The 23633-nt window shown below is 47.4% G+C and overlaps 1 protein-coding gene across 2 annotated transcripts in view; it reads left to right on the top strand.

Annotated features, from left to right (window-relative positions):
* Myo5b (myosin VB) overlaps positions 1-23633 on the top strand; it is a 274034-nt gene that overhangs the window by 212810 nt on the left and 37591 nt on the right. Inside the window, exons 18-24 of one of the 2 annotated variants that reach the window (XM_057789327.1) lie at positions 4316-4427; positions 6446-6657; positions 8013-8169; positions 8521-8760; positions 14771-15004; positions 21875-21959; positions 23115-23248. In XM_057789327.1, coding sequence (XP_057645310.1) covers positions 4316-4427; positions 6446-6657; positions 8013-8169; positions 8521-8760; positions 14771-15004; positions 21875-21959; positions 23115-23248 — 1174 coding nt within the window. Of the gene's footprint in view, positions 1-4315; positions 4428-6445; positions 6658-8012; positions 8170-8520; positions 8761-14770; positions 15005-21874; positions 21960-23114; positions 23264-23633 lie in introns of both variants that reach the window. The other variant, XM_057789326.1, reaches the window with a different exon arrangement.

The raw sequence follows: 23633 nt of genomic DNA, 5'->3' as shown, positions 1-23633 counted from the left end.
ATGGTCAAATCCAGTGCGAGGCTCCAGATGGGAGCCTGGACCAAAACAACCCAAGAAACCGTTTTCTGTGCCATTCACAGCAGCTGTGTTATCCCTCAAGGCCTCAGGCCTGAGGAGCTCATTTCTAAGAAGGTCTTCCTCCAGACTGAAGGCTCTGATGAATGCTTGCCTAGTCTGGAAGCGGTCACAGCCCTCGGTTCTTCCCACACACCCAACTATGACTGTTTAGCCAGGCCAGAGTACAGGTGAAGGAAGCCATTTCTGAAAAGGAAGCATGATGTTGAAGACTAGAAAGCCTAGTGAGGCACCCAGCATATGTGTTGGGATCCAGGCAGAAAGTCAGGGCTAAGGAGGTGGGGGAGCCTGCCTCCACAGTGGCTGATGCACTGCAGAGCACTGTCAGGAGCTGGTCCTAGTGTCAAAGTGTTATGCTTCTGCTACTAATATGAGACAGAATTCCATGTCACACCGTCCTCAGAATGGACGCTTTATAGCCAACAAGGCAAGTGCTATCCCAAGTGAGAGAAGACATAGCATGTCACCTGACTAGGAAGGGTCCACATGACTGCAGGACACCAATGGCTGCATGTTAAAGCCTTCTAAACCAAAGCTAGCACATATTCTATAGCAAATGCTTTTGCAGAGATTGAAAGCTTGTTGTTGTTCCATCTCTCAGTGAGGGAGAAGTGATGGTCCAAAGTTGCAATCAGCCCTCTATTGTACGGGATTCTCCTACACTGAAGAATTACTACCCTAATCCTTAACACCCCCTTTAAAAGACACTTGCAGAAAAAGTTTAACCTGGAGGGTCCAGCCATTTAAATGGTCAATAAAATACTATTCAACTATAATAAGCAACTGGTTATAAAGATGCCACACTATAGGCAGGGAGACTTTTCTGTGAAGGGTTTCTCACTAGGCACTACAGGTCCATGGAAAGGGGAACCCATGTTTGATCCTGGACTCTGCAGTCAGTGATGTTTCTATAGGCCTTATGATGCTAGACCTCATATCAGACCCACATCTTAGTTTGTCTCCTGGGAGAATGAGCTTCTTCCCAAGGCCAGGGATTCTCTTCTCAGCGTCCGGCTTTTCCAGCTTCACCACACCACCCTCTCCTCATGCAGGTGTGTCTCAAAATGTGTTTGCAAGTAAAAAGGGCGGGGTGCCTTGAACAGGAAGGAACATACTGGAAAGCTTTTCCCAGCACCCCTGGGATGACTCATTGTCTATGAAGGTCTGGGTACGTTAGAGAGATGGGTGAACCTGTTCTGTGGGCGAATGAGATGTCATGCAGCCTGGCCTTTACCTGAGTCACAACGATGGCCAAGGTCAGAGCCAGGCTTCCTGTGCTCCGAGCTCGTTACAAACTGGCTTTGGCATCTTTGCAGCCACATCTCTCCCACCCTCATAATTTCCTTGAGTTGTGGATCTGTCAGCAGTAAGAGGTTTTCAAATTAGAAACATTTAAGGATTTTGGCCCAGCTAAATGCTGTCTTAATTATTTCCCAGCAAAACTGTGAGTTCACAGAGACAAATAGTAAGTACACAAATAACCGTGACGCAGAATTCGAGAGGTGCCCTTCAAGAGTCAGGGGAGGCAGTCGGGAGAAAGTGCCCAGAGGCTTAAGGGGAAAGCCCACACAAATCCTTACATTCTGAGATGTTTGTATTGATGATAGGGAGGGAGGTGGCAAGGGAAACTAGAGTCCAGGAAGTGCTCTTTCACAGGCTCTGTTCCACTGGGTTCTTAGCCAAGTCCATCTTTCTCTAGGACAGGACCATGGCAGAAAAAGCCTAGGAAAGCATCAACAAAGCTAACTAAATAAAATGCGCATCTGATTTGTATTTAGCTGGGAAAATTTGTCTTACCCTTTCCTTCTGTAAGGTAGCTGCTAAAGACAGCAGGTAGTCCACCACTGAAGGGTGGGAAAGTTTCTGCCCAACGAGTAGAATGCAAGGGGCAAAGGGACCCCTTTTCTGGTCCCTCGATAGAGTCCTCAGGGCTCTGTTGCTCTCTGCCCTCCCTCCTTAAGAGAGTGCGGGCCAGTTTAAAACCAAGAAGTGTAAGACAAAGTAGATTAGTGATTGCCAGGGCCTGGCAAACCTGCTCAGAGTTGTGAGAGTTCATTTGGGGGTTGTGTGTGTTCTGGAATTGAATACTGAGGATAGTTACACAACCTCATAAATACATTAAAAGTTATTTTTAACTGTATAAGAGCAGATTTGGGCTGGAGAAATGTCTTAGTAACGAAAAGCACTGGCTGCTCTTCCAAAGATCCCAGGATTGTTTCCAGCTTTCACAAGACATCCCACAACCATTCTAGTCCCACGAAGATCTGACGCCCTCTTCTGGCCTCGGCAGGTACCAGACACATTTGTGGTGCACAGACATACATGTGGACAAAATTCCATACACACAAAAAATCATAGAAGGATATATTTATAGCATATGACATCCCAAATGCTTTTGCTTGTTAAAAAGGAGCAGACTCGAGCCAGGTGTGTGGTGCGCACCTGTAGTTCAGCACTTGGGAGGTGAAGGCAAAGGAGATCCAGAGCTCAAGTCCTCAGCATCTTGGTGACTTAGAGGTCAGACTGGGGTACATAACGTTCTTTCTCAAAAAGGAAAAGATCAGTCTTTAGCCAAGTATGTCATAGAGGGAGAAATACAGCTAGGTAGAAAAGTCTTTTTGTTATTATTTCTACTTACATCAGTCTCTTTCCCTCCAAGGGCCAGCTGCTGTTGAAGCAGAGGAACTCGGGGGGGGGGGGGGGAGTGGCACTTTGAGTGTAATATGCCCTTCTATGTCGAGGATTCCTGGAACCTCAAAGTGCTCCTTTCTCTGAAGCTTCTAAAGGACTTTCTGCATGAGCAAAAGAGTCCCTGGAAAAGGGACACAATCTGTTCACTCTCCACTAACACTTGAGCAGGTTGGTCTGAGTGACTAGACAGTCTCTGGGCAAGGCCACCAATGACAGGAATGGCAGATGGCTCACCTCAGTGAATGCTATCTGAGCAAACTACCAACAGCCTTTCCCTACCTACTAGTATGCAGTCCCTACCTGATGTCTCTGAAGGGACAAGGCCACTCTGCAATGGCCACGGACTTAGAAAGATGGGGGAGGCCTGTACGACCTCCTAATGAATTGAGCTATAACTCCAAGCCACCTCAGATGGGGGCTTATGTTGATTCTGCCTTTGCATGAGGAGGTCATGAGCATTTCTGAGTCAGGAGGGTTGGTGCAGTGATGGGTGTAAACTGGAACAGCATTCCCGAGGAAGAGCAATCCTGCTTAGGAGACTATGTTTGTTTGTATGTAGCCAGTCTCAGATCCCAGGGGTAATTAATGGAAGGTCTTCTAAAGACTACCAAAACATAGTCAATAACTCCGCCTTGTACGGGCAGTGAGTTAGGAGGCTCTTCAGTTATGTGGGGATGGGAGACATCTTTACAGAGATCCCAAATTACCCCAAATTAAGAGGAAAAAAATAAAAAGAGAAACCAACACCATAGTTTCTTAAGTCATTGGTAGCAGCATCCCACTGAATGTGGGAGTTACAGGGCAGCTTGACTCTGTGCCCATTCAACGAATTGCTGTAGTAGGTTCACCCCTGGAGTCTATGAGCTCCCAAACCTTAAGTTCTTGGCTGGATTCCAGTACGGGGCATGCATTTCCTTTGGTAGAGCAGTCCTAAATCCAACCAGAAAGCAGTTATTTACCCCATTAACAATGCTGCCACTACTGTGACCGTGGGCACATGATAGTTCTCTGATAGCAGTAAACGTTTGGTTTGTGTACCTATTTTACACACCCGTGTCCTGGGGATCAGTAAAAACTTACCAGGTGAAAAGGAGTCTGGCGTGGAAATGACCTGTTCTTCTCTCTTCCAAATTAAGAGCAGAGATATAAGAGATCACAGTGGGGACACGTTCATTCCCGAGCACTTTTCTGCCTTTAGAAATGTGTTTACAAAGATCAGTAGGAGCTCTCAAAGATGAAAACCCAACCGTGTAGACAGAGCAGTGTCTAGATAAGGTGCCCAAATTCTCCAGTGGTGGCAGCAGAAGGGAGGGCTTCATGGATGTGAACAGATGGACACCCTGGCTCTATGGGTGGTACATCCCTAACACTCAATTTACCCAACTCAAACTTCAGGAGTCCTGATACACTGGAATTCCTTGATGGGTATGGAAAGAACAAAGCTCCCCCGGGACTGATCTGAAGCTCCTACAATAACTTTGTACAGTAGCCTTGACTCCATGAGACAGCTTCCGAGATCACCTTCTGATCTACCCTGGTTTTCCTCCAGGTGGACCTACCACGACTTCTTCAACCGGTATCGTGTGTTGATGAAGAAGAGAGAGCTTGCCAACACCGACAAGAAGAGCATCTGCAAGTCTGTGCTGGAGAGTCTCATCAAGGTGATCCCGCTCTAGGAGGGCATGGGCCAAAAGCCCCAGTGGTGGAGGGTGGAGGCTACCTACAGCTTTGACTATATCCCCACAAAACCACCTAAGACATCAAGTCATTGCCTGCAGCAGTGACTGGAAAAGGGGAGTCCACTCCCCTACCTAGAGCACCCCCTGCTTTTCCACATGTCAGCACACACAGAGAGCAGGTCTCTAGGGTGTGTATGGAGGTGGCCCCTGGTGGTGGCGGCTGCTGCTGTTGCTGCTGCTGCTGCTGCTGCTGCTGCTGCTGCTGCTGCTGCTGCTGCTGCTGCTGCTGTTGCTGCTGAGCTGATGTGCCCAGTAAAGATCAGAACTGTAGTCAGCCTCCACTTGTTATAAATAAAACAGCAGATTCTCAGGCCTTTGAAAAAATTGTTTTAAATGAAACAACCTTAAAACTACATTAGAGGCTGAGAGATTGTAAGAGCAGAGCTATGAGGGGCAAATCCTTAAATATTTCAGTAGTTCTAGAGAGTTCCAGAGATATAACAGAGTGTAATAATCTGTGTCTCCATAAAATGCTAAATTGTAGAAAATACCTTTTAGAACATGATAAAATTATGTTAAACATGCTTTTGTAAACTATCAAGCTAAGACAGTGCTGAGAGGGTGGTGGGGTGGTTGGCTAAGCTGTGCTTGGTGGATGGGACTCTGGTTAACTCTGATGTTGCTGTGGTCCATCCATCATCACTGTACATGTCTTGACATCTCATTTTTCATGGGTTAGGAAAGTGTTTCAGGTCAGCTAAGTTCAGCTCATATAGAGCACTGGGAGCTCCTCTTTTGGTGTCATGGCTGCACCATGGTGTATATCCCACGTCTGTGAGCCGCTTCCATGACCACATAACTGCCTCCACTTTGTCCAGAGTCATAGTTCACCCTTACCTGGATCCCTCCAAGGCTATTAGCAGAACCTTCCATCCACAGATGAAGAAAATGAAGTGCAAGAAGTGGCTGTAAATTCCTAGGGTTTCACAGTTATCATGGTGCACGGTGCCTCCTGATCTGGGGTGATTGGTTAGGGCTGCTGTGCACAGTTGTCCATCTGGAGGTACACTGCTCCCTTATGCTTCAAGACTTCCCCTGAAGACATTATATTCCTTCCTCAGTTTCCCCATTCCTTGGGCCATGTCTTCCAGATACAACATTCCCACTGGGTAGGGCTTTGGCAAAGCCACAGGTTAGCCTCCTATGGCTGCCCCCTTTGGCTCACACAGATCTTTTCCTACCTCCACAGATGTAACTGCCTAGACCAGTGGTTCTCAGCCTATAAACCATGAGCCCTTTGAGGGAGGGAAGGTCACATATCGGACATCCTGTGTATCAGATACTTACAATCTATAACAAAAGCAAAATTATAGTCGTGAAGTAACAATGAAAATAATTTTATGGTTGGGTGTCACTGTATTGTGAGTAACTGCATTAAAGGGTCACAGCATTAGGAAGACTGAGAACCGCTGATCTAGACCATCCTTTCCGAGCATTGCCTGTTTGTTGTTGCGGGAGATCCTTCCGCTCCTCCAGCCAATAGCCGCTGAGATACCAGCCCACTGGGGCGTGGTCTCTCTCTTTAAAAAAGTGGCCATTGGCTAGAGGAAGATCAGAGGAGATCGGGTGCATTCAGGGTGGTATGGCCGTAGACCATTGGCTGAAGGAGCAGAAGGATCTCCCGCAACAATTTGTTTCTTGCTAATTCTCCCCATTCCTTAAAAGAAAGTCCCCTGCTTACTTTTCTACCTGCCCTCCCCGTGATGTTGAATTTGTGAGGGCAGGTTTCTTTTTAATGGCCACATCCCGGATCCATGCCTGTCTTCTCATGAAGACTCAAGTCTGCTTAATGAATGCTGAAAATCTAGGTGTGTCTACTAGCTCAGGGGAAGAGGGGCAGGGGGCACATGCAATCCGGCAAGTAGTTCTGCTGGGAGGGAAAGACAAGTGTGCTTTGCACAGTTCTTTAACCAGTGGGTCTTCCTCCCACCCTCATAAAGGATCCAGACAAGTTCCAGTTTGGCCGCACCAAGATCTTCTTCCGGGCAGGCCAAGTGGCCTACTTGGAGAAGCTGCGGGCAGACAAGTTCCGGGAAGCCACCATCATGATCCAGAAGACAGTCAGGGGCTGGCTGCAGAAGCTGAAGTATCGTAGGCTGAAGGCAGCTACCATAACCCTGCAGAGGTTCTACAGAGGACACCTGGCTCGCAGGTGAACCATTTGGGGATACACCTGGGTCAGGAGGAAGGGGAGGGCCTCTTGTCTAGAATTGCAGTGTTTCCTATTGGGCCCATCTGCTTCTTTAATTGCTCCTAGTGCCTGTGTTCATCCCTGTGATGCCCTTCTTGCTTCAGGGAGCAGCTCTAGTTCATGTGTCTTCCTGATACCCAATCTATCTCCTGTCTACCAGCACTAACATAGTGCCATGTGATTTGGGTGCAAATCAACCATTTCTCCTTTGCCGGAACCCCAAAGTAAACCAATGTCTTTTAGCAAGAGAGATGGATCTGGTGAACTTGCATGTAACCCCGTATTCATACTAGAATTCCAAAGCCCTTGGATGTTGACTGAAGCTGGAAGGTCTGGGGAAGCCTTCCTATGACTTACCCCTGCAATGAGACAGCATAGAGAGGACATGTCTCATCCAGGCACAGCAGCTACCTTGCCCGAGAAATAAGGACACCAATCACCAATCAGCCTCTCTTCCCTACCCAGTGCCACTCCGAGGAGACCACTGTCACTCCTCCTTACTGATGGCACTGGGCTGATGAACAGTAGAAGGGCAGAGGCCACGTGTGCGAGCCCTGGCTCCCAGTGACATGCAAGCTGCCCTGTCCTCCTATACTTTTATCCGGGCTATCAGATTGAGCCCCAGCCTGCCTCGCAGCAATGCTCGCTCCTTTCTGCCTTGGAAGATGATGGAAATTGCCATGAAACTTGTGTTTCCAAGACAGTTTCTCAGGTGGCTACTCAGCCATCTCTAATAGAGAAAGAGAAACACAGACCCCAACCCTAAGCTCAGTGTGGGTCTCTTTTGTGCGGTAAAGATGGAGGTGCTGTCCTTGCTCATGCACTCGCTACGGGCTGCTTATTTACACACAGCCAGAGATGGCTCTTGCCATTGTCCCCCTGTCCTGTTAAGACATTTCCAGTCTGTTTTAAGAAGCTGTGGAGATGAAAGGACAGTTGGATCACCCCTGAGTGGCTCTGCACAGTCCCTGCCCACTAATTCCATTATCATTTCTTATCCCTCACTGGAGAGGGCACCATTTCAGGCTTCCTGGTGGTGATCCTGCAGCAGCATGCTACACTCTCCCTGCAGGGAGCATGTGACCCAGGCTGTCTGTAAAGACAGAAAGAGAGATGGCCCAGCAATTAAGAGCACTGGCTGCCGTTCCAGAAAACCCAGGCCCAATTCCTAGCAACCATGGTAGCTCACACCTATCTGAAACTCCAGTCTAGGTGGGGGCCCAACTAAGGCCATGGAAGGAAGGGCTTCATGAATAGCTCAGCTGACCAGGTCCCCTTCCCTGGTGCAACCTGTGCTCTTCCACCACTATGCCCAGGCTGGCTGAGCACCTGAGGAGAACCCGTGCAGCCATAGTGTTCCAGAAGCAGTACCGGATGCAGAGGGCCCGCCAGGCCTACCGGAGAGTCTGCAGGGCTGCAGTCGTCATCCAGTCCTTCACGCGAGCCATGTTTGTGAGAAGAAACTACTGCCAGGTGAGTGGCTGCCATGCACACCTCACTTCATCTTCCAGCTCCCTCTACCAGGGCCACTGCCTCGTTCTAATGGAATAATCACCCAGCTTCCCCAAACATTAAGCTCTTAGACTGGTTTCCTGTCTAGTAAAATATGGGTAGAAAGAGTTTTGGCAGCTGCTTCCCTGTGGACACATGATCTACAGAACCTAGCTAAAATTTTCCATCAAATCTTCAGATGTTATGGGCCACAAGTGTTCTGTCTCCTAAACCCAAGGCCAGCCAGCTTTCACCTCAGGGTGGTTGCAGAAACTGCACCTCTTCCCATCCTGCAGAGCAAACCCACAGCCTGTGTGTGCCTATCCTCACCAGATTCTCAAGGAGCATAAAGCCACCATCATCCAGAAGTATGCCCGGGGCTGGATGGCACGGAGACATTTCCAGAGGCAGCGGGATGCAGCCATCGTCATCCAGTGTGCCTTCCGGAGGCTCAAGGCCAAGCAGGAGCTGAAGGCCCTCAAGATCGAGGCCCGCTCTGCAGAGCATCTGAAACGTCTCAATGTGGGCATGGAGAACAAAGTCGTCCAGCTACAGCGGAAGATTGATGACCAGGTGAGACTCCTACCCAGGTGCGGAGGCTTGTGGGATACTGATGTGCTTGAGAGGGACCCTAAGCTTTCTCAGGGAGCTTTAGGTAGCAGAGACCTCAGGGAGTATTGCCCAGTTAGCAAAAATATTTATTGACTGTAGCACACAGAACATTGTTCTTCTCCAACAGAGATGCCAAGCCCTAGTCCCCAGGGTCTGTAAATGTGTTCCCTCACATCCAAAAGAAGCTTTCAAGAGTGCATAAGATGTTATGTTAAATGTTAAAGATGTCTAGATGGGAAGATGACCCTGGGCTACCCTGGTAAACTCCATGGGACCATAGGGTGCTCACAAGGGAAAAGCTCCCGACAGAATCAAATGGCAGGAAGCAGGTCCATGAGCTACAGAGATCAGGCCATCTTTAGGAGCTACCAATAACAGTGGGAGGTTCTCCCCTGGAGTGTCCTAAGGACCACAGTCCTGCGGGCCATGTTTAGACTTCTGCACTCCAGAACTGTAATAAAATAGCTTATGCTGTTCTGAGCCACCCACTTCATCATATTCTTTATAGCAACAATAGGAAACTGATAGATTAATCCAAAATCCTGTGGGCCCACAACTGCCGAGGCCATGTGATACTGTAAAGCAATGACTGGTTGGTACTTACTAAGGTTTCCTGTGAACCCACATTGTTCTTCCCTATTTGTGTATGATGGTCCCCATAAGGTAAATGTCTGCTGTGACATTGGTGTTGCATTGTTTAAGCTTTTAACTCTAATGTCTTCCCTGGACACCTTCACACATAAACCAATTAGATAAGCAAAGGGTTAATAATAAATCCCTCTGCGGGTGGAGTTCCAGACAAGGATCTGAGGCAAACATAGGATGCTGGCTCCTTCTTCGGGGTCATATTGACTCAGGGTAGAGTACAAGTTGAAAATAGGTTCACACCACTCAGGTGACCCAAGTGTCTGCTCCCCTGCACCCCAGAAGACCTTCATTCAGTGTCTGATTATGTCAGATATTCTGTTAGGTTCCAGATAGGAGGACATGGCACAGGCTGGACACGGTTATTACAGAGATAAACATTCGTGCAGTGGAGATTTTGAGGCTTCCCATAGCCTCAGGGCAGGACAATACGAGAGTCATTTTGCTCTTGATTCTTTTTCTTAAAGATAGACACTCATATAGTCCAGATGAGTCTGAAGCTCCATTTATATCACTGTGATTTTTTTTTTGATCACTCTAAAGCCTATCGTAGGTGTTTATGTTCATTCACATATGACCCATACAGTAGATGATCCTCCCATGATTTTGTGAGTCATTCTGACAGATGGCGGATTGGGGGCATCAACTATCTTACTATCTTAGCAAAGCCACAAAGGACCGAAGTGTTAAAATCTGAACTGCACCCAGGACTCACCCCCCAGCTAGCATGAGGAAGGTGCTGATTTCTTGGTCCCAGCCATCACCGATGAGCCGGTCCTGGTCTTTGTTACTGAGTTAGGCTTCCTGAGAGGAAAAGAGATTCGCCAGAACAGGGCTCTGGCTGTGTCAAAGTGACCGCAGGACCAGGCTTCCAGACAAGCAAGGAGAGAACGGATGTGAGGTGCGTATGGCATGGATGTGGGGAATAGAAAAGCTTCGCAGTGGGGCCACCAGGCATGGCAGTGGAGGTCCCCTGACTTTACTGTACCTGTTCTGTAGTAGGCAGTTGTACATTCTCATAGCCTCGGGGCAGGAAAATAGGTGAGTCTATTTTGTTTTTTAAGATAGACTTTCATGTGGTCCAGGCTAGCCTATAACTCCTTGTATAGCCACAAATGACTTCGAACCTCTGATCTTTCTGTCTCTACCTCCCAAGTGCTGGAATCACAGGGCTGGTCTACCAGGCTCAGTTTTATGCTACACTGGGGCTCAACTCCGGAATTTATGCTACAAGGCAAGCACTCTGCCAGCTGAGCCACATTCCCAGTAAAATAAACCATTTTGGGGTTGAGCTAATCATCCAACACATGAGCCCCAGTGTAGAGAGAGCTGACAGGGAACACTTTGCTTTCCTACTCTGGGTAGAGACCAGGCTTCTGGGAAGAGCCGGTGCCGTGTGTGTGTGTGTGTGTGTGTGTGTGTGTGTGTGTGTGTGTATGTGTGTGTGTGTGTGTGTTTGTGCACGTGCTCACACACACACACACACACACACACATACACTCGGGGAGTTATCCAGTTATCCAGAGTGCTAGCTTAATGGTATGGAAAGACAGCCCTCCCAGCACAAGCTGGGGATGCTCAGTCCCTACCCCGGTCAGCCTGTGTTGACACAGCAAGCCAGGGAGTCAGTGACTAGGGAAGAGTTATGCTAAAACAACAAGCGCCAGTGTCCTCTGTGTCTGCCAGGGCCAATGGCCATTTCACAGTCTTCTAGGCACAATGTGGCCAGGAGGACAAGGGGACTGAAGCCGCTGTCCCCATTAGGAAGGAACCTGTGTGCCACAGACCACCCTGACCCTGGTGGCAGTTAGTGCTCAGCACCAGCCGGGGGGATGTGTGAAGTCAACTTCAGAGGATAAAAATAGCATAGTATTTTACACCCCCACATACTTGAACATCAGAGAGAAGTAGATTTTGAAGGCCTATTTTTAAAGGAAGTTTTTTGCCTTAAACTTCCTGCTTGGCAAACATCTGTGAGCAACGACAGATGTTGTCACCCTGGGCAAGGCTTCCTGTATGCGGAGGGTGATCGGGGACACATGAGATCTTTCTCACACTGTTCCCCATGTGACTCTCATGCCAGGCACTATTCCCACACATTAACTCATTGATCTTCACCACACCTGCAGGCGAAGTATTTACTGTTACCCCCATGTTAATAATGAGTACACTGAGGTTAAGTAACATACTGAAAGTCACACCGCCAGTGGGCAGCCTGGCTGGGATTGAAACATGCAGGCTGCTTTCAGGCAGGTTTTGTCATCTGGCTGGGCTCCTAGATCATTCCCATTGGGAGGTCCTTGGGACGTGTGGGGAATGCCCTTCAGGACGAACAGAAACCCTACCGTAGGTTTGGGGTCATGCTCATGAAAGTATCCAGTCCTCGGGGCTGGTGAACAGTGTGTGACACGCATGTGGGAGAGGCGTGAGCACACGTGAGTACGCATATGAGTACCATGAGTACTGGAGAGCTCTTGGTGGGCAGACCAGCTGTTGGGAAATGAGCTGGGTGTCTTTTTCCTTCTGACTCCAGGAGCTAATCTAGATAGCTGCCCTCTTTACGGTCTTAAGCCAGAAGGAAAAGATCTACATAGCCAGGGATACCAGAGACAACGCGTCCCAAGTCACTTCTCAGAATAGCATGACAAGGAAGTAGTGTCCTAGTCACAGGAGACAGGAGTCTGCTGGGAGCATTCCCACCGCCATGGGAAGGAAACCAAAAGGCAAAACCAGGGGAGATGTACACCCCAAGTACATGCCTTAAGGCTGAGGACCCCAACTTAAAAAAAAAAACAAAAAACTCCATTTGACACTGAGCATGTGAGGACTCAACAGGACAGGGTCACATGAGAATCCCTCGGGGAGAAACGGTGATCAGGGAGCATGGAGCTGTCCCTGGTACTAACACACTTCTCGTCTGGGTTTTTGGCCTCAGAAGTCACATGTCCCCTCCTTCACAGGGTCCTTCAGCAGGAGAAACGGGGATCATCCCGGCAACTGTCGTACAGTGTCTCTAGAATTAGCTTCTGGTATGACATGGCTCAACCAAAATGATAGATAGCCCATGAGCTCTGCCAGTATGGCAGAGTGACATGGCCAGATTTTACAGTTTCTTGTAATAGAACTCAAGATTCTTAAGCCCTTGTGACCATAAGGTTGTGTTTAAATATTTTTATCTGAAAAATATGTAGCCCAAATCAATAGTTCAGGCAGTGGCCTTTAAATCATTTTGATTCAAGATAGTTCATAGCCACTCAGTAAATGCTACATTAGTTCATATTTTATGATTCCCAAGGGTATCCACGTATGTTAGAAAAACAGTCTGCTGTAAGTTGCAGCTTTTGGGCCTTTCTGTGCCCCAGTTTCCCAGCTGTGAACTATGTGGGGGCTATCTGTCTCCCTCACTGAGGGTGGTTTTTGGTGAGCATAAATGAGGTGCAATGATAGCACCTGCGGTATGCGGTGACCTCACCACGAAGATTCTTGCAATGATTTTCCCTCTTCCCACACTAGCCCACATCTGACTGGGAACCACAGTGAGTGATTGTGTGGTTCTTATGCCTAAGACCCAAAACATACAGCTGCAGGACTCCAGGTGCGGGGGCTGCTGGAGTGACCAGGGTGATGGTGACGAGTGGGAGTGGGAACTGGCAGGCGCAGAAGCCTCTGAGCTGCAGCCAAAGGGACTCCATACAGAGCAGGCCCTGAGGCTCACCAACAGCTACTGAACAGTGACAATGTGGCACACACCAGATAAGCACTTTGCTTCCTCCCTTCTAAGATGGAAATCTCTCCTACCCGTAGTTTATTTGGGGAGAAGTGGACCACAGAAGAGTGACTGACTGACTCAGATACCCAGAGGGCCAAGGACAAGATGAGCTCAGGAATAGGTCTGTTTTCTTCCCCAGTGGTTGAGTCTGGTCTCTGGTAGCATCAGGATCAGGAAAGCTGGGCCTTCCACAACCATCAGCATTCTGAAGTGACATATTTGGCCATAGTAGGGTGAGAAGTGCCTGCATCCCCTGCCTCCACCACCATGCGCTAGTCTCTTCATATTCCAGTCAGCTCTCTTTAAGGACCTCAGCCACCTCTCTACCCTTGTTGGTCTGGCCCAGGCAGGCCAGCGGGAGTTGGCAACTGATCTGAGCTAACTCACATCTTGGAGCAGAGATGAAGAGTAGCTAGCCAGCCAAGCATGCCCTCCGCCGGTGCAGAGGTCCTCTGCCTCCAGTCTAGACTCAGACCCTGGTGAGCAATTCACACAGGTATTGAGCTTTCTAAACAGATGCTGCATAATTGGATTTCTCTAGATTCTCCAGGTGAGGCTGGCAGCAAGACAGGTGTAGGGAGGAGAAGACTGTACTTAGAGCGCACGGAGAGTATGGGGAATCTTGCACACAAGGAATGCACGGCTTGCATACGCAAACCCGGCACTTGATCCATGTGCTGCTATGTAGATGCCAGCAGCTTTTCTTTGAGAGTTCCTATGAGGTTTAATTCCTCTATAAATTACTCAATTCCTGATGTCCTGGGTAAATGGCATCTTAGCCGATGGCTATGTACTGCTTGGAGTTCCTGTGGAGCACAGCAGTGAAGAGCGATCAATGCGCGCTGCTTGCCTGCGGACTCGGGGCTCTCCTTCCTCTGCTCCTCCTCTCCCCACTGACCACTCTGCCTCACCCCCTCTCAATTCTCCCAGCCTGTTATTTACACTGAGCTTGATCCTGGAAGCAGGTTATCGGGATCTGATGCACGCACAAGTTGACTGCTGATTGGGTACACGCCCTATGGGTGGGTGTTGTCAGACATCAGTCTCTCCAGTGAGAGTTGTGTGGTGTGAGCCATGCTGACAGGTGGCAAAAGAAATCCTGGGGCCCCTTAGAGGGCCTCTTTGAAAGAGGGGGATGCTGAAGGGGTCCTTTGTCTTAGAGGAGGGGATTAGGTTACAACTCTTTGTGCCGGTAAGTCCAAGGCCAGGAGGGCTTGATGTGAAAGGCTGGGGAACCCTAAGGGGCCAAGACTGCAGATCCACGAAGCTGGCTCCACTATTCCTGCACCCAGCCAACCTACTCTGTGAGTACTCACGTGTTTTCCCTGCACTGTTTCAATGTCAATGCTGCTGTTTGTGGCTCCATCTACTTCTGGGTTCACAATGGAAATTTAAAATGTTAGGGAGACGGCAGAAGAATGTCTGCGTATGCAATGATTCTGCGAATTCATTCTGCCCTAGAAACCCTTTTCTGCTGGCCTTCACAATGTTTTGTGACTCAATAGCCATCTCTTTATCTTTATCTCCCTCCCCCACATCTGCTGATGCTCTCTACAGAACAAAGAGTTCAAGACTCTGTCGGAGCAGTTGTCTGTGGTCACCTCCACACATGCCATGGAGGTGGAGAAGCTGAAGAGGGAGCTGGCACATTACCAGCAGAACCAGGAGGCCGATACCAGCCTGCAGCTGCAGGAGGAGGTGCAGAGCCTACGCACTGAACTACAGAGGGCTCAGTCGGAGCGGAAGGTCCTAGAAGATGCCCACAGCAGGGAGAATAATGAGCTGAGAAAGGTATGCACGGACTCGGGGAGCAGGGTGGCTGAAGGGTTGGTGCGTGGGCTTCATGCTGGGAAATTGTGCTGATTTCCAGGGCTGTGTCCCCAGACAAGCCACCCTTCTTCACTTTGTAAATGGCTGTGTTTCTGGGTCATACAGCAAATGTCTACTCCCCAAGCCAAGTGTTGATTGAGCTGCACTAAACACTGTGGCATCCATTGGGAGAGTAAATGGTTGTCTGTCTTTGCTCATCTTTCTTAAAGCCTGGAGGCAGCTCCCAGGTCAATTCTACAGATCTAGTCCTTAGTGCGAGAGATGACAGGTGTTCAGGCAGCCTGTAGCTATCACTCCCTCCAAGAAATCATGTGTTTCAGGGAGTCTGCCCTGCTGGCTGTAATCTGACTTTCCTGCTCTGGCCCATAAGGCTTTCTCCAAGTCCATGAAACAGGACTTCCTGGGGTTGTTTCCACTGTTCCAGATGTTCAGCTACAAAGAAGCTCTTCTGGACTGCAGGACTGTCTGTGTTCTCTCCCCATCTTTACCATGACCCAGCTAGAAGGAAAATAACGCATAATCCACATGTTTAGTATCTGTCCATCATACAGAGTCAAGTCAATTGAGAACCAGAGAAAGGAGAGAGTCAGTGTTGGTTAGTACTGGAATAAAAGCTCTGAAATTGGGACAGACAATGCTGGCAGAGACACAGAAATACTGACCCTAACGCCTACGCTCTATTGTCAAGTGTGCAAGAACCCCTACTGGTCATAGTGCACATGTGTATGTATATACATAAATACATATCAACTCATGGCCTTGATTGTTATGCCCAGATTTGTGAAGTCTCCCAAAAACTAACAAGTCCCATATGTAAAAGCAAAGAGCCTTTACTTTATACAAGTTTGCAAACTCGGTCTCTTCATGTGTCCAACGTATTGGAATAATCGGAGAGCCCCAAGCTCAGTTAGAGTTGGGTTTTTATAGTAGTAAAGGAGGGGATGAGGGATTTCTAAGGTTCAGGACCCCCGATTGGTTGACATTTGTCTAGGGATATCCTGGTAAATGTGTGCTGGCAAGTGATCCTATCTACAGTGGTTGGAACGTTAGGGATTTCCTTTGGATGGTCTGTTCCTGGGTGGTGCCTGAATAATCTCAGTTTGTGGTCCTTTTGCTATCAGGTATTGCCTCAGGGTAAACTACTGAGACTCAGGCCTCCTTTAAGCTCATCATGGCTAAGTCCAACACTGGCAGGTGATAATGGTTGGAAGTTAAGAACTTCCTCTGGGTGGTCTGTTCTTATTAAGCTTATGTCTCTAAAGCTGCTTCTGAACTGGTATTAGCCAGCAGATTCCATTCTGTATATTTCTCTAAACTGAGTAGAAGACTTCAATCCTGCTCTGTAGTCCTTGGCTCTTCCACTACCCTGCTTCTTCCTTATAGCTGAGAATTATGGACTCTCATTTCTCTTCTCTGGTTCCCACAAAAAATTTGAATTGCTGCCTCGGAGCACCTAAAATAGCTGGGTTTCCATCCAAAGGTAGATAAGGGTTTATTGCACGAAAACTTCCTTAGCAAAGCCAAGCAGAGAAGCCAAGCCCATCCTGCTCTCATTTAGAAATGGCTATTGCCTAGGAGCCTGAAGGCCTGGAGATTGAAGACAACTGGAGCTTGGAACTGGCAAGAAAAAATCCAGGGCACTACAGGGAATAGTTGGAGCAAAGACACCTGCTCTCCATCTTTTGAGATGGTGTTTCACCATGTAGCCCTGGCTAGCCTAGAATTTGCTATGTAGACCAACATAGCCTCGAGCTCACAGAGATCTACTTGCCTTTGCCTCTTGAGTGCTGGCATAAAAAATATGCACCAATATACCTAGCTAAAATCCTCTTCTCTAAATCCAAACAAATCCAAGCCTATGTTAACAACCCTCAAAAGATGCTGGAATAAAATGATCCATTAAGTGGGAAGATCCACTCTTTCTAGGAAATAGAAAAATGGGACGAGGGAAACAGACATTTTCCTTTCTCTAATGGTCTGTCGAACACTTTATTCCATTGCTTGGAGAATGGTAAAGGGACAGGCAGCTCCTGTTTCTATTCTAGGATCTGCCTAGCTGGAGTTTAATATTTAGAAAGGGCAGCATCCAGCCTGAACAAATGCTGAATAATAAGACAGTTGGTTTTCTTCGGGTCATGTCCAGGGGCTTTCTCTGCCTTGAGTGAGATTGATGAGACCAGCAAAGCACAGAACCAGAGCCAGCGGTGGTAGATGTTTAATTAATAGGTTTGATGTTTCTGTCAGCAGAAACTGCAACTGCTGTATTGGAACTGGCATCCTGAAACACTTGGGGCTGCCACCTCCATGGTTTTTACCTAGTAGGCCACATTACTCCGCTGCCTTAGCCCTTAGGAGTCGGGAATTCATCTCTGTGTCCACAGAGCATGGAGCTGCTCCTGTCACACCCCAGCCTATCATTTTCTCAGGGAGACATTACTTGGGATTCTCCATAGAGCAGTCCTCCCTAAGGCTCTTAACCTTGTCCCTTTTGTTCCTTCTGTAAGCCTCAGCATCCCTCCCTGGCCGCCATCATGCAGCTATGCTGGTTTGTGTTTTGTGTGGGTGGCTTTGTTACTTAGAAGGGAGGTGGCTCCTTGGGCTGCCATTATCATGGAGGCAATGGCTCTGTCTTAGTTAGGGATTCAATTGCTGTGAAGAGACACCATGACCACAGCAGATTTTATAAAGGAAAATATTTAATTTGACTGCCGAACAGTTTCAGAAGTTTGTTCCATTATCATCATGGTAGGAAACATGGTGGCATGCTGCAGACATGGTGCTGGAGAAGGAGCTGAGAGTTCTACATCTTGATCCGCAGGCAGCAGAAGTGAACTGTGACTCTGGGTGTAACAAGCATAGGAGACCTCAAATTCCACCTCCACAGTGACACACTTCCTCCAACAAGGTCACACCTACTCCAAATAGTGCCACTCTCTTTGGGGGCCATTTTCTTTCAAACCATCATGTTCTCCTGACTCAGAACGTGCTCTTGAAGGTTACACAGAGCCTACCTTGATACAAGGTTCAGTGGGAGGGGAAAAGTGACCTGTAGCCAACTGCTTGACCCTAAGGTATCCTTAGCACTTTCCAGGTATCTGGTAGGTCCTAGGTTCTGTGCCCTAGGCTGGTGCATAGGCTATGTGTTCTTTCACCTTATCAGTCACGATCCACTGCGATGGACCAGCTCAGCCGGGGCACTGGGACCGACGGGACAGGGTCTCATGAATAGGTGGTAAGGAGTTGGCAAATGACGGACACAAGACTCAGAGGATTGCATCTGAACGCATCTTTACTAGGCATGGGGCTCATCCTTTATACAGAAGAGATTGCTTAGCAACATGCATTGTTTTTTCATGTGATACAGATTATTCTTAGAATCATTATATCAAATACATGAGAATAGAATTTCATCAGACAGATGTTCCCTGGTATGAGTCTGTAGTTGGTCATGCTACACATGGCTTGGTGTTAGTTTTGATATAAATCTTTATCTAGGCTATGAGTTCATGGCATTTTGAGCTAAGGGCAAGTGGTTGTGGTTAACAGTCACACAGTCTACAGTCTTTTATATTTCTGCCATCTATGCATAAGAACTTCTTCTTTCCTTCTCCTTCTCCATATTTCTAACTCCTTTTCAAACCTTCCCCAAAACCAATCTCAAGATATTACAGGCATTTATCTCTCTCTTCTATCCTTATCTCATTTTTGCTGAATCTGTCTTAATTGCTTAATTAAGTTTGCCTTTTGTTCTTTATTTACTAAGCACCAGATTAAACTTGTAAATCTTTTCCCCTTGAATCTTCTTCCATTAGCATCATATAGTCCTGTTATGGCAATATCTTATCAGTAGACTCTGGAAACTAAAACATACTATCTTCCCTTCCAGAAGAAACCAGGCTGCATTCCTTAGAACATAAGCAGGTAATGCCAAAAGTGCAAGGGCTCCAATGCAGGAAGCACAACACACACACCTTCTCTGCAGTCACTCTTCCTTGAAGCTTGTGCCACATCTTATGTGAGAGATCACACAGACTCCACAGGAGGTGGCGTGACAGTCCACCCCTACTGGTTGGTTTCCTTGGATGATTCCAGTATGTGGCCTTAGGTCTGAGGTCTTGCTGAATGGAAATAGAGGCATCTGACCGGAGAGAGTACAGGGCTCTCATGTGTTGAGTCTTCACAATATTCAGCACAGGGATTCTTAGGCCTGCTGTACTCGGAGTTGCATTTTCATTGGCTCGGGATTTGTGGCTTCATGAAAAGGCTGACAGTTATTAGAAAGGCTTTAACTCGTCTCTGTGGACAACAGGTCTTGCCACAGGATGATAGAAGTCATCGTCCTTCACTCCGCAGGTATTTATTGAGTGTGTGTGTGTTAGAGACTTCTACACAGTGGGATGAAAAGAATAATCAAAATCATTCTTAGGAAACAGAAGGTAGAGACAGGAGCCCATGATAACCCATCACATGCTGGAAGAGAGAGCGGAGCAAAGGGGATGGAGAGTGACGTGTAGGGGTATGGGTCATGTGTGACCGTCAGAGGAGCCTCTCTAAGAGGACAACAGAGTGTGCTGAGAATGAGCCCTGAGGACTTCTGCAGTGGCTGAACAGCCAGGAGGAGAAGGGTAGGAAGGATTTGGCAGAGAGGACGGGGAAGGACCTGGGAACACTCTGTGAGCTCAGGAACAGTTGTAGCTTATGAAACTTCCAGGGATGGGCAACTGTCTTCAGCATTGAAGGCTCTGTGAGCTTGGAAATGAACTAGAGCACATCCCCCAAACTATCCCGGAGACGCGAGTTTTAGCTATTATTTCCAATTTGCTTAAGTATCCAAAGGATGTTAATTTCAACTTTTGTGTTAGGATTCCACTGCATAAATATTTAACATAAATATTTAACATCACTGTTGTCACAGTGTGTGTGTGTGTGTGTGTGTGTGTGTGTAGGTCAGAGGATAGAGGATAACTTTTAAGAGTCAGTCCTCTCCTACCATCTGGAATTGAGCTCAGATAATTAGACTTGGTGGCAGAGACCCTTACCTCTGGCACAGCACCTCACCCCTTTATTTTAGAATATTTTTAATGTATTCCTTAAGTATGCCTGCTACTATCCCTTTCCAACTCCTCCTGGTGCCCCACACTCTGAAACTTCATATCCTCTTTTTTTCTAGTTTTTAGTAACTCCTTGAGTCCAATTAGTGCTGCCAATATATGGGAACATCCAGTGGGGCATGGGCAACCTCCCAGGGGCCATGTTTTCCTTCCCTGAGTCCCCTGCCCCATCCATATTGGGATTTTGACTGCCTTCATCTTGTACAGGTACCAACAGTTGCTGTAAGTTAATGTAAGTAATGGTCATGCCATGTCATTTTACAGCTCTCCTCCCCATGCTCTAGCTTTTGCATTCTCTCTACCCATTCTTCCATGGTGTTCCCCGAGCCTTGACTAGACAGGGGCTGAGGTGTTGGATATGGGGGACCCATCCACAGCCAACACTGACAATTACTTAAACTTGGCGTTGTGACTAGTTATAAATCTGCATCAACCAATACCCACGCAAAAAGAAGCTTCTCTGACCAAAGTTATGAGAAACAAAAATCTATGGATATAAACCTAAGTATCTAGAAGGTAGTTTGACAGCATGACCACTTAGCTAAACAACAGTAAGTTCCCGCTCATTCTTAGTCATGGATTTCTAATACCCCTTGAAATCCTTCCTGTGGAACAGACCTCAGAGCACATCAGAAAGCTGTTGGTTACCCCAGGAACCTTCATGCCACTATTGCATCTCTCCAGGCAGGTCATCAGTCTTGCCAGCAAGAGTCTTTACCCTTTGAGTCACCTCACTGGCCATTGTATTTCAATTATTATTATTAAATAGTATGTCACCATATGGCCATGCCATTGGTCCATTTGTTGATTAGCATTTAGTTGTTTCTACTTTTTGAATGCCATGAATAATGTTGCTATAGTCACCTTTGTACAGGTTTTTATGGAGATTAGGTTTTGATTCCTCTTGATACATAATTATAAGTGGGATTTTGGGTCATTTGGATATTATTTCATGCTTCATACTAACTAATGATTTCAAAGTCTTTTAGAACATTAATCTGAGTTGTTACCTTAAAAACACAAGTATTTCTATAATCATGATTTTTTTTTTCTCTTCAGACATTCTAAGGGTTTTTTTTTAACATTGTCTCTTTTGCTTATTTATTTATTTATTTTGGTCATAGTCACCTTTGGTTGAACCCATTTTCTTAAGCATGGCATTTACCAATGACCCACCAATTTCCATCACCCCATATTTCCTTTAGTAGTGTTGTCAGGAGTCACATGCTGAGCTTAGATCTGGATGTTGGTACCAAATGTGTCTCCCTCTCTCAGAATCTGGAGCACTGGTCCAGTGAAGCAGGGAAGGACAGGTGGGTCAAAGCCCAGAGATGATGTAAACCATCGTGAGCTTCTGGCTTTCCCAAGACTCAGCTATGATAGCTTATGATTCAGCAAGAGAGACAAGCACAAAGGGCTGTCTTTTCTATGCATTCCTCAATAGGGAATGTGAGCTAAACAGAGACACTGGGGGGCGGGGGGCTGTGAGTACTGGATGACCAACGCACTTTGACCAGCTCTGTCTTGCTGAGTTTGCATTTCTTCTCTATGTACGTAATTTCCCTTCAGAATGAAAGCAGCTTTGGTTGAAGCTGTTTTCCTAGGTAGGGAGGTAGGGCATCAGAATTCCATCTCCTCTGGAGGAGCCTCATCTTCTGTCACACAAAGGAAGGTTTTGTTTTGTTTTTCTGGTTTTGCTTTACCTGTTGATCTCTTTCAGCGAGTTGCAGATCTGGAACATGAAAATGCTCTCTTGAAGGATGAGAAAGAACACCTTAATAACCAAATCCTGCGCCAATCCAAAGGTAAGCTCCAAACCAGCTTTGCATCTCTCTTCCTGATTTTCCTGGCCTCCTGGAGGAGGAAGGACTTACTAAGAGAGATCTGGAGAAAAGGACTGTGGATCTTAGCATCCTGCTGTGACATTCCTTTGAAGCCTGACACCACTTTGCAAAGCTCTGGGACCTTGTGCAAGGATCTCCCCTGAAAATGGGTAGAAAAGACAGACCTGGAAGGGCTTGTGGAAGTGGTCAACAGGATACGCAGGTGAAGTGCTTAAGCTGGTGCTCAGCACAGTTGAGTGTGCACAGTCGAGTGTGCACAGTTGAGTGTGCACAGCTTTTACATTTGTCTTGTTCATTCTTATTGCCTGTGTCTCCTACTATATGGTTAATATGTTTGCTGAGGGACAGGACCTTTGATTAGACCCTGGATGAGCCTCTCTCAAGTACTCACCAACTTCCAGGCTGCCACCCATTCCTGTGGCTTGCTTATCTGGGGGGGGACGGGGGACAATAAAGTACATAAATCCAGTTCTTGTCTGCTCAGTGTAACCAGATCTCCTCCTATCCTTAGGGTTCTTCCTCATCTCAGAGTGCAGCTGAGCATCATAACCTCAGAACCCCTCACCAGCCTAAGATCTTGGGATAAGATGCTTTCAAATTACCCTTTAAAAACAAAACAAAACTTGCTTTCCACTATTATGGATACAAGCCTGGCAAGAGAATAAAACCCATCTGGATTTCTTAGGTTCCTAGCCCACTTTTCCCTATATCACCTCTGGTCTGGTTTCCATGGACCCGAAGGATCAGGATTGTGATAAGAGCTCAGAATGAAGCCTGGTTCTGCTGGAAATGCTGCCAATAGTCCTTAGGACAGTTGTCACAAGAGAGGCAGGCTCATGGATTGGGTGGGGTGCTCGTGTGCATTGAGAGTATGTCTCTCTCCACCTCTGAGAGCAGGGTCACCCTTCTTCTGTCAGAACCCTTGGTTTAGAATAATGAGCCCCTCCTCAACTCCACAGTAGGTGAGGAGAATGAGAGACTCATCCACAGCCTCTGGGATGAGCCTGTGTGGGCAGCCTCTTAACAAGAGATTAGTCAGAATGCTCCTAGCAAGGCATGCGCATTGGAGAATCCCCCTCGGTTGCTGAAAGCCAGCTTCCCATGCCTGCTTTCCAGCTGAATTTTCCCAGAGCTCTGTGGAGGAGAGCCTCCTGATGAAGAAGGAGCTGGAGGAGGAGAGGTCCAGGTACCAGAACCTTGTGAAGGAATACTCCCGGCTGGAGCAGAGATATGAGAACCTACGAGACGAGGTGACCGTCCTAAAGGCAAGGGAGGCAGGCAGTTCTGCTGCCTGCTGGAAATGGTTTCCTTTTCTGCCCTTCTAGAGCTGGCTGTATAGCTGTTGCTGTCTGGCACTGCCCTGCTCAGCAAGCATGCATGTGTGCAAGGACCACCTATTCTTTCGTTCCTATGGGAACTCTTGTTGTTAGGCAGCTGCCAGCCAGTGGTCCCTTCCTGGGGATGTCCTTTCTCAACACGGAGGTTCTACTGAGATCTTAGGAGGCTAAGAATTATTTTCCTGTTTGTGTATGTTGTCATCCTGCTTCTTGTTCTAGAGAAATCTAATGTTGAGACAGTGGTGTGGTAGGCTGTGACCTCAGTTGCTTTGGCACAGATGGAGTGAGACCCTTGGAG

This window comes from Chionomys nivalis, chromosome 14 (assembly GCF_950005125.1).
Source record: "Chionomys nivalis chromosome 14, mChiNiv1.1, whole genome shotgun sequence".
Classification (NCBI taxonomy): domain Eukaryota; kingdom Metazoa; phylum Chordata; class Mammalia; order Rodentia; family Cricetidae; genus Chionomys; species Chionomys nivalis.
The sequence above is the reverse complement of the archived record's forward strand: the minus strand, read 5'-3'. Positions and strand labels throughout refer to the sequence as shown.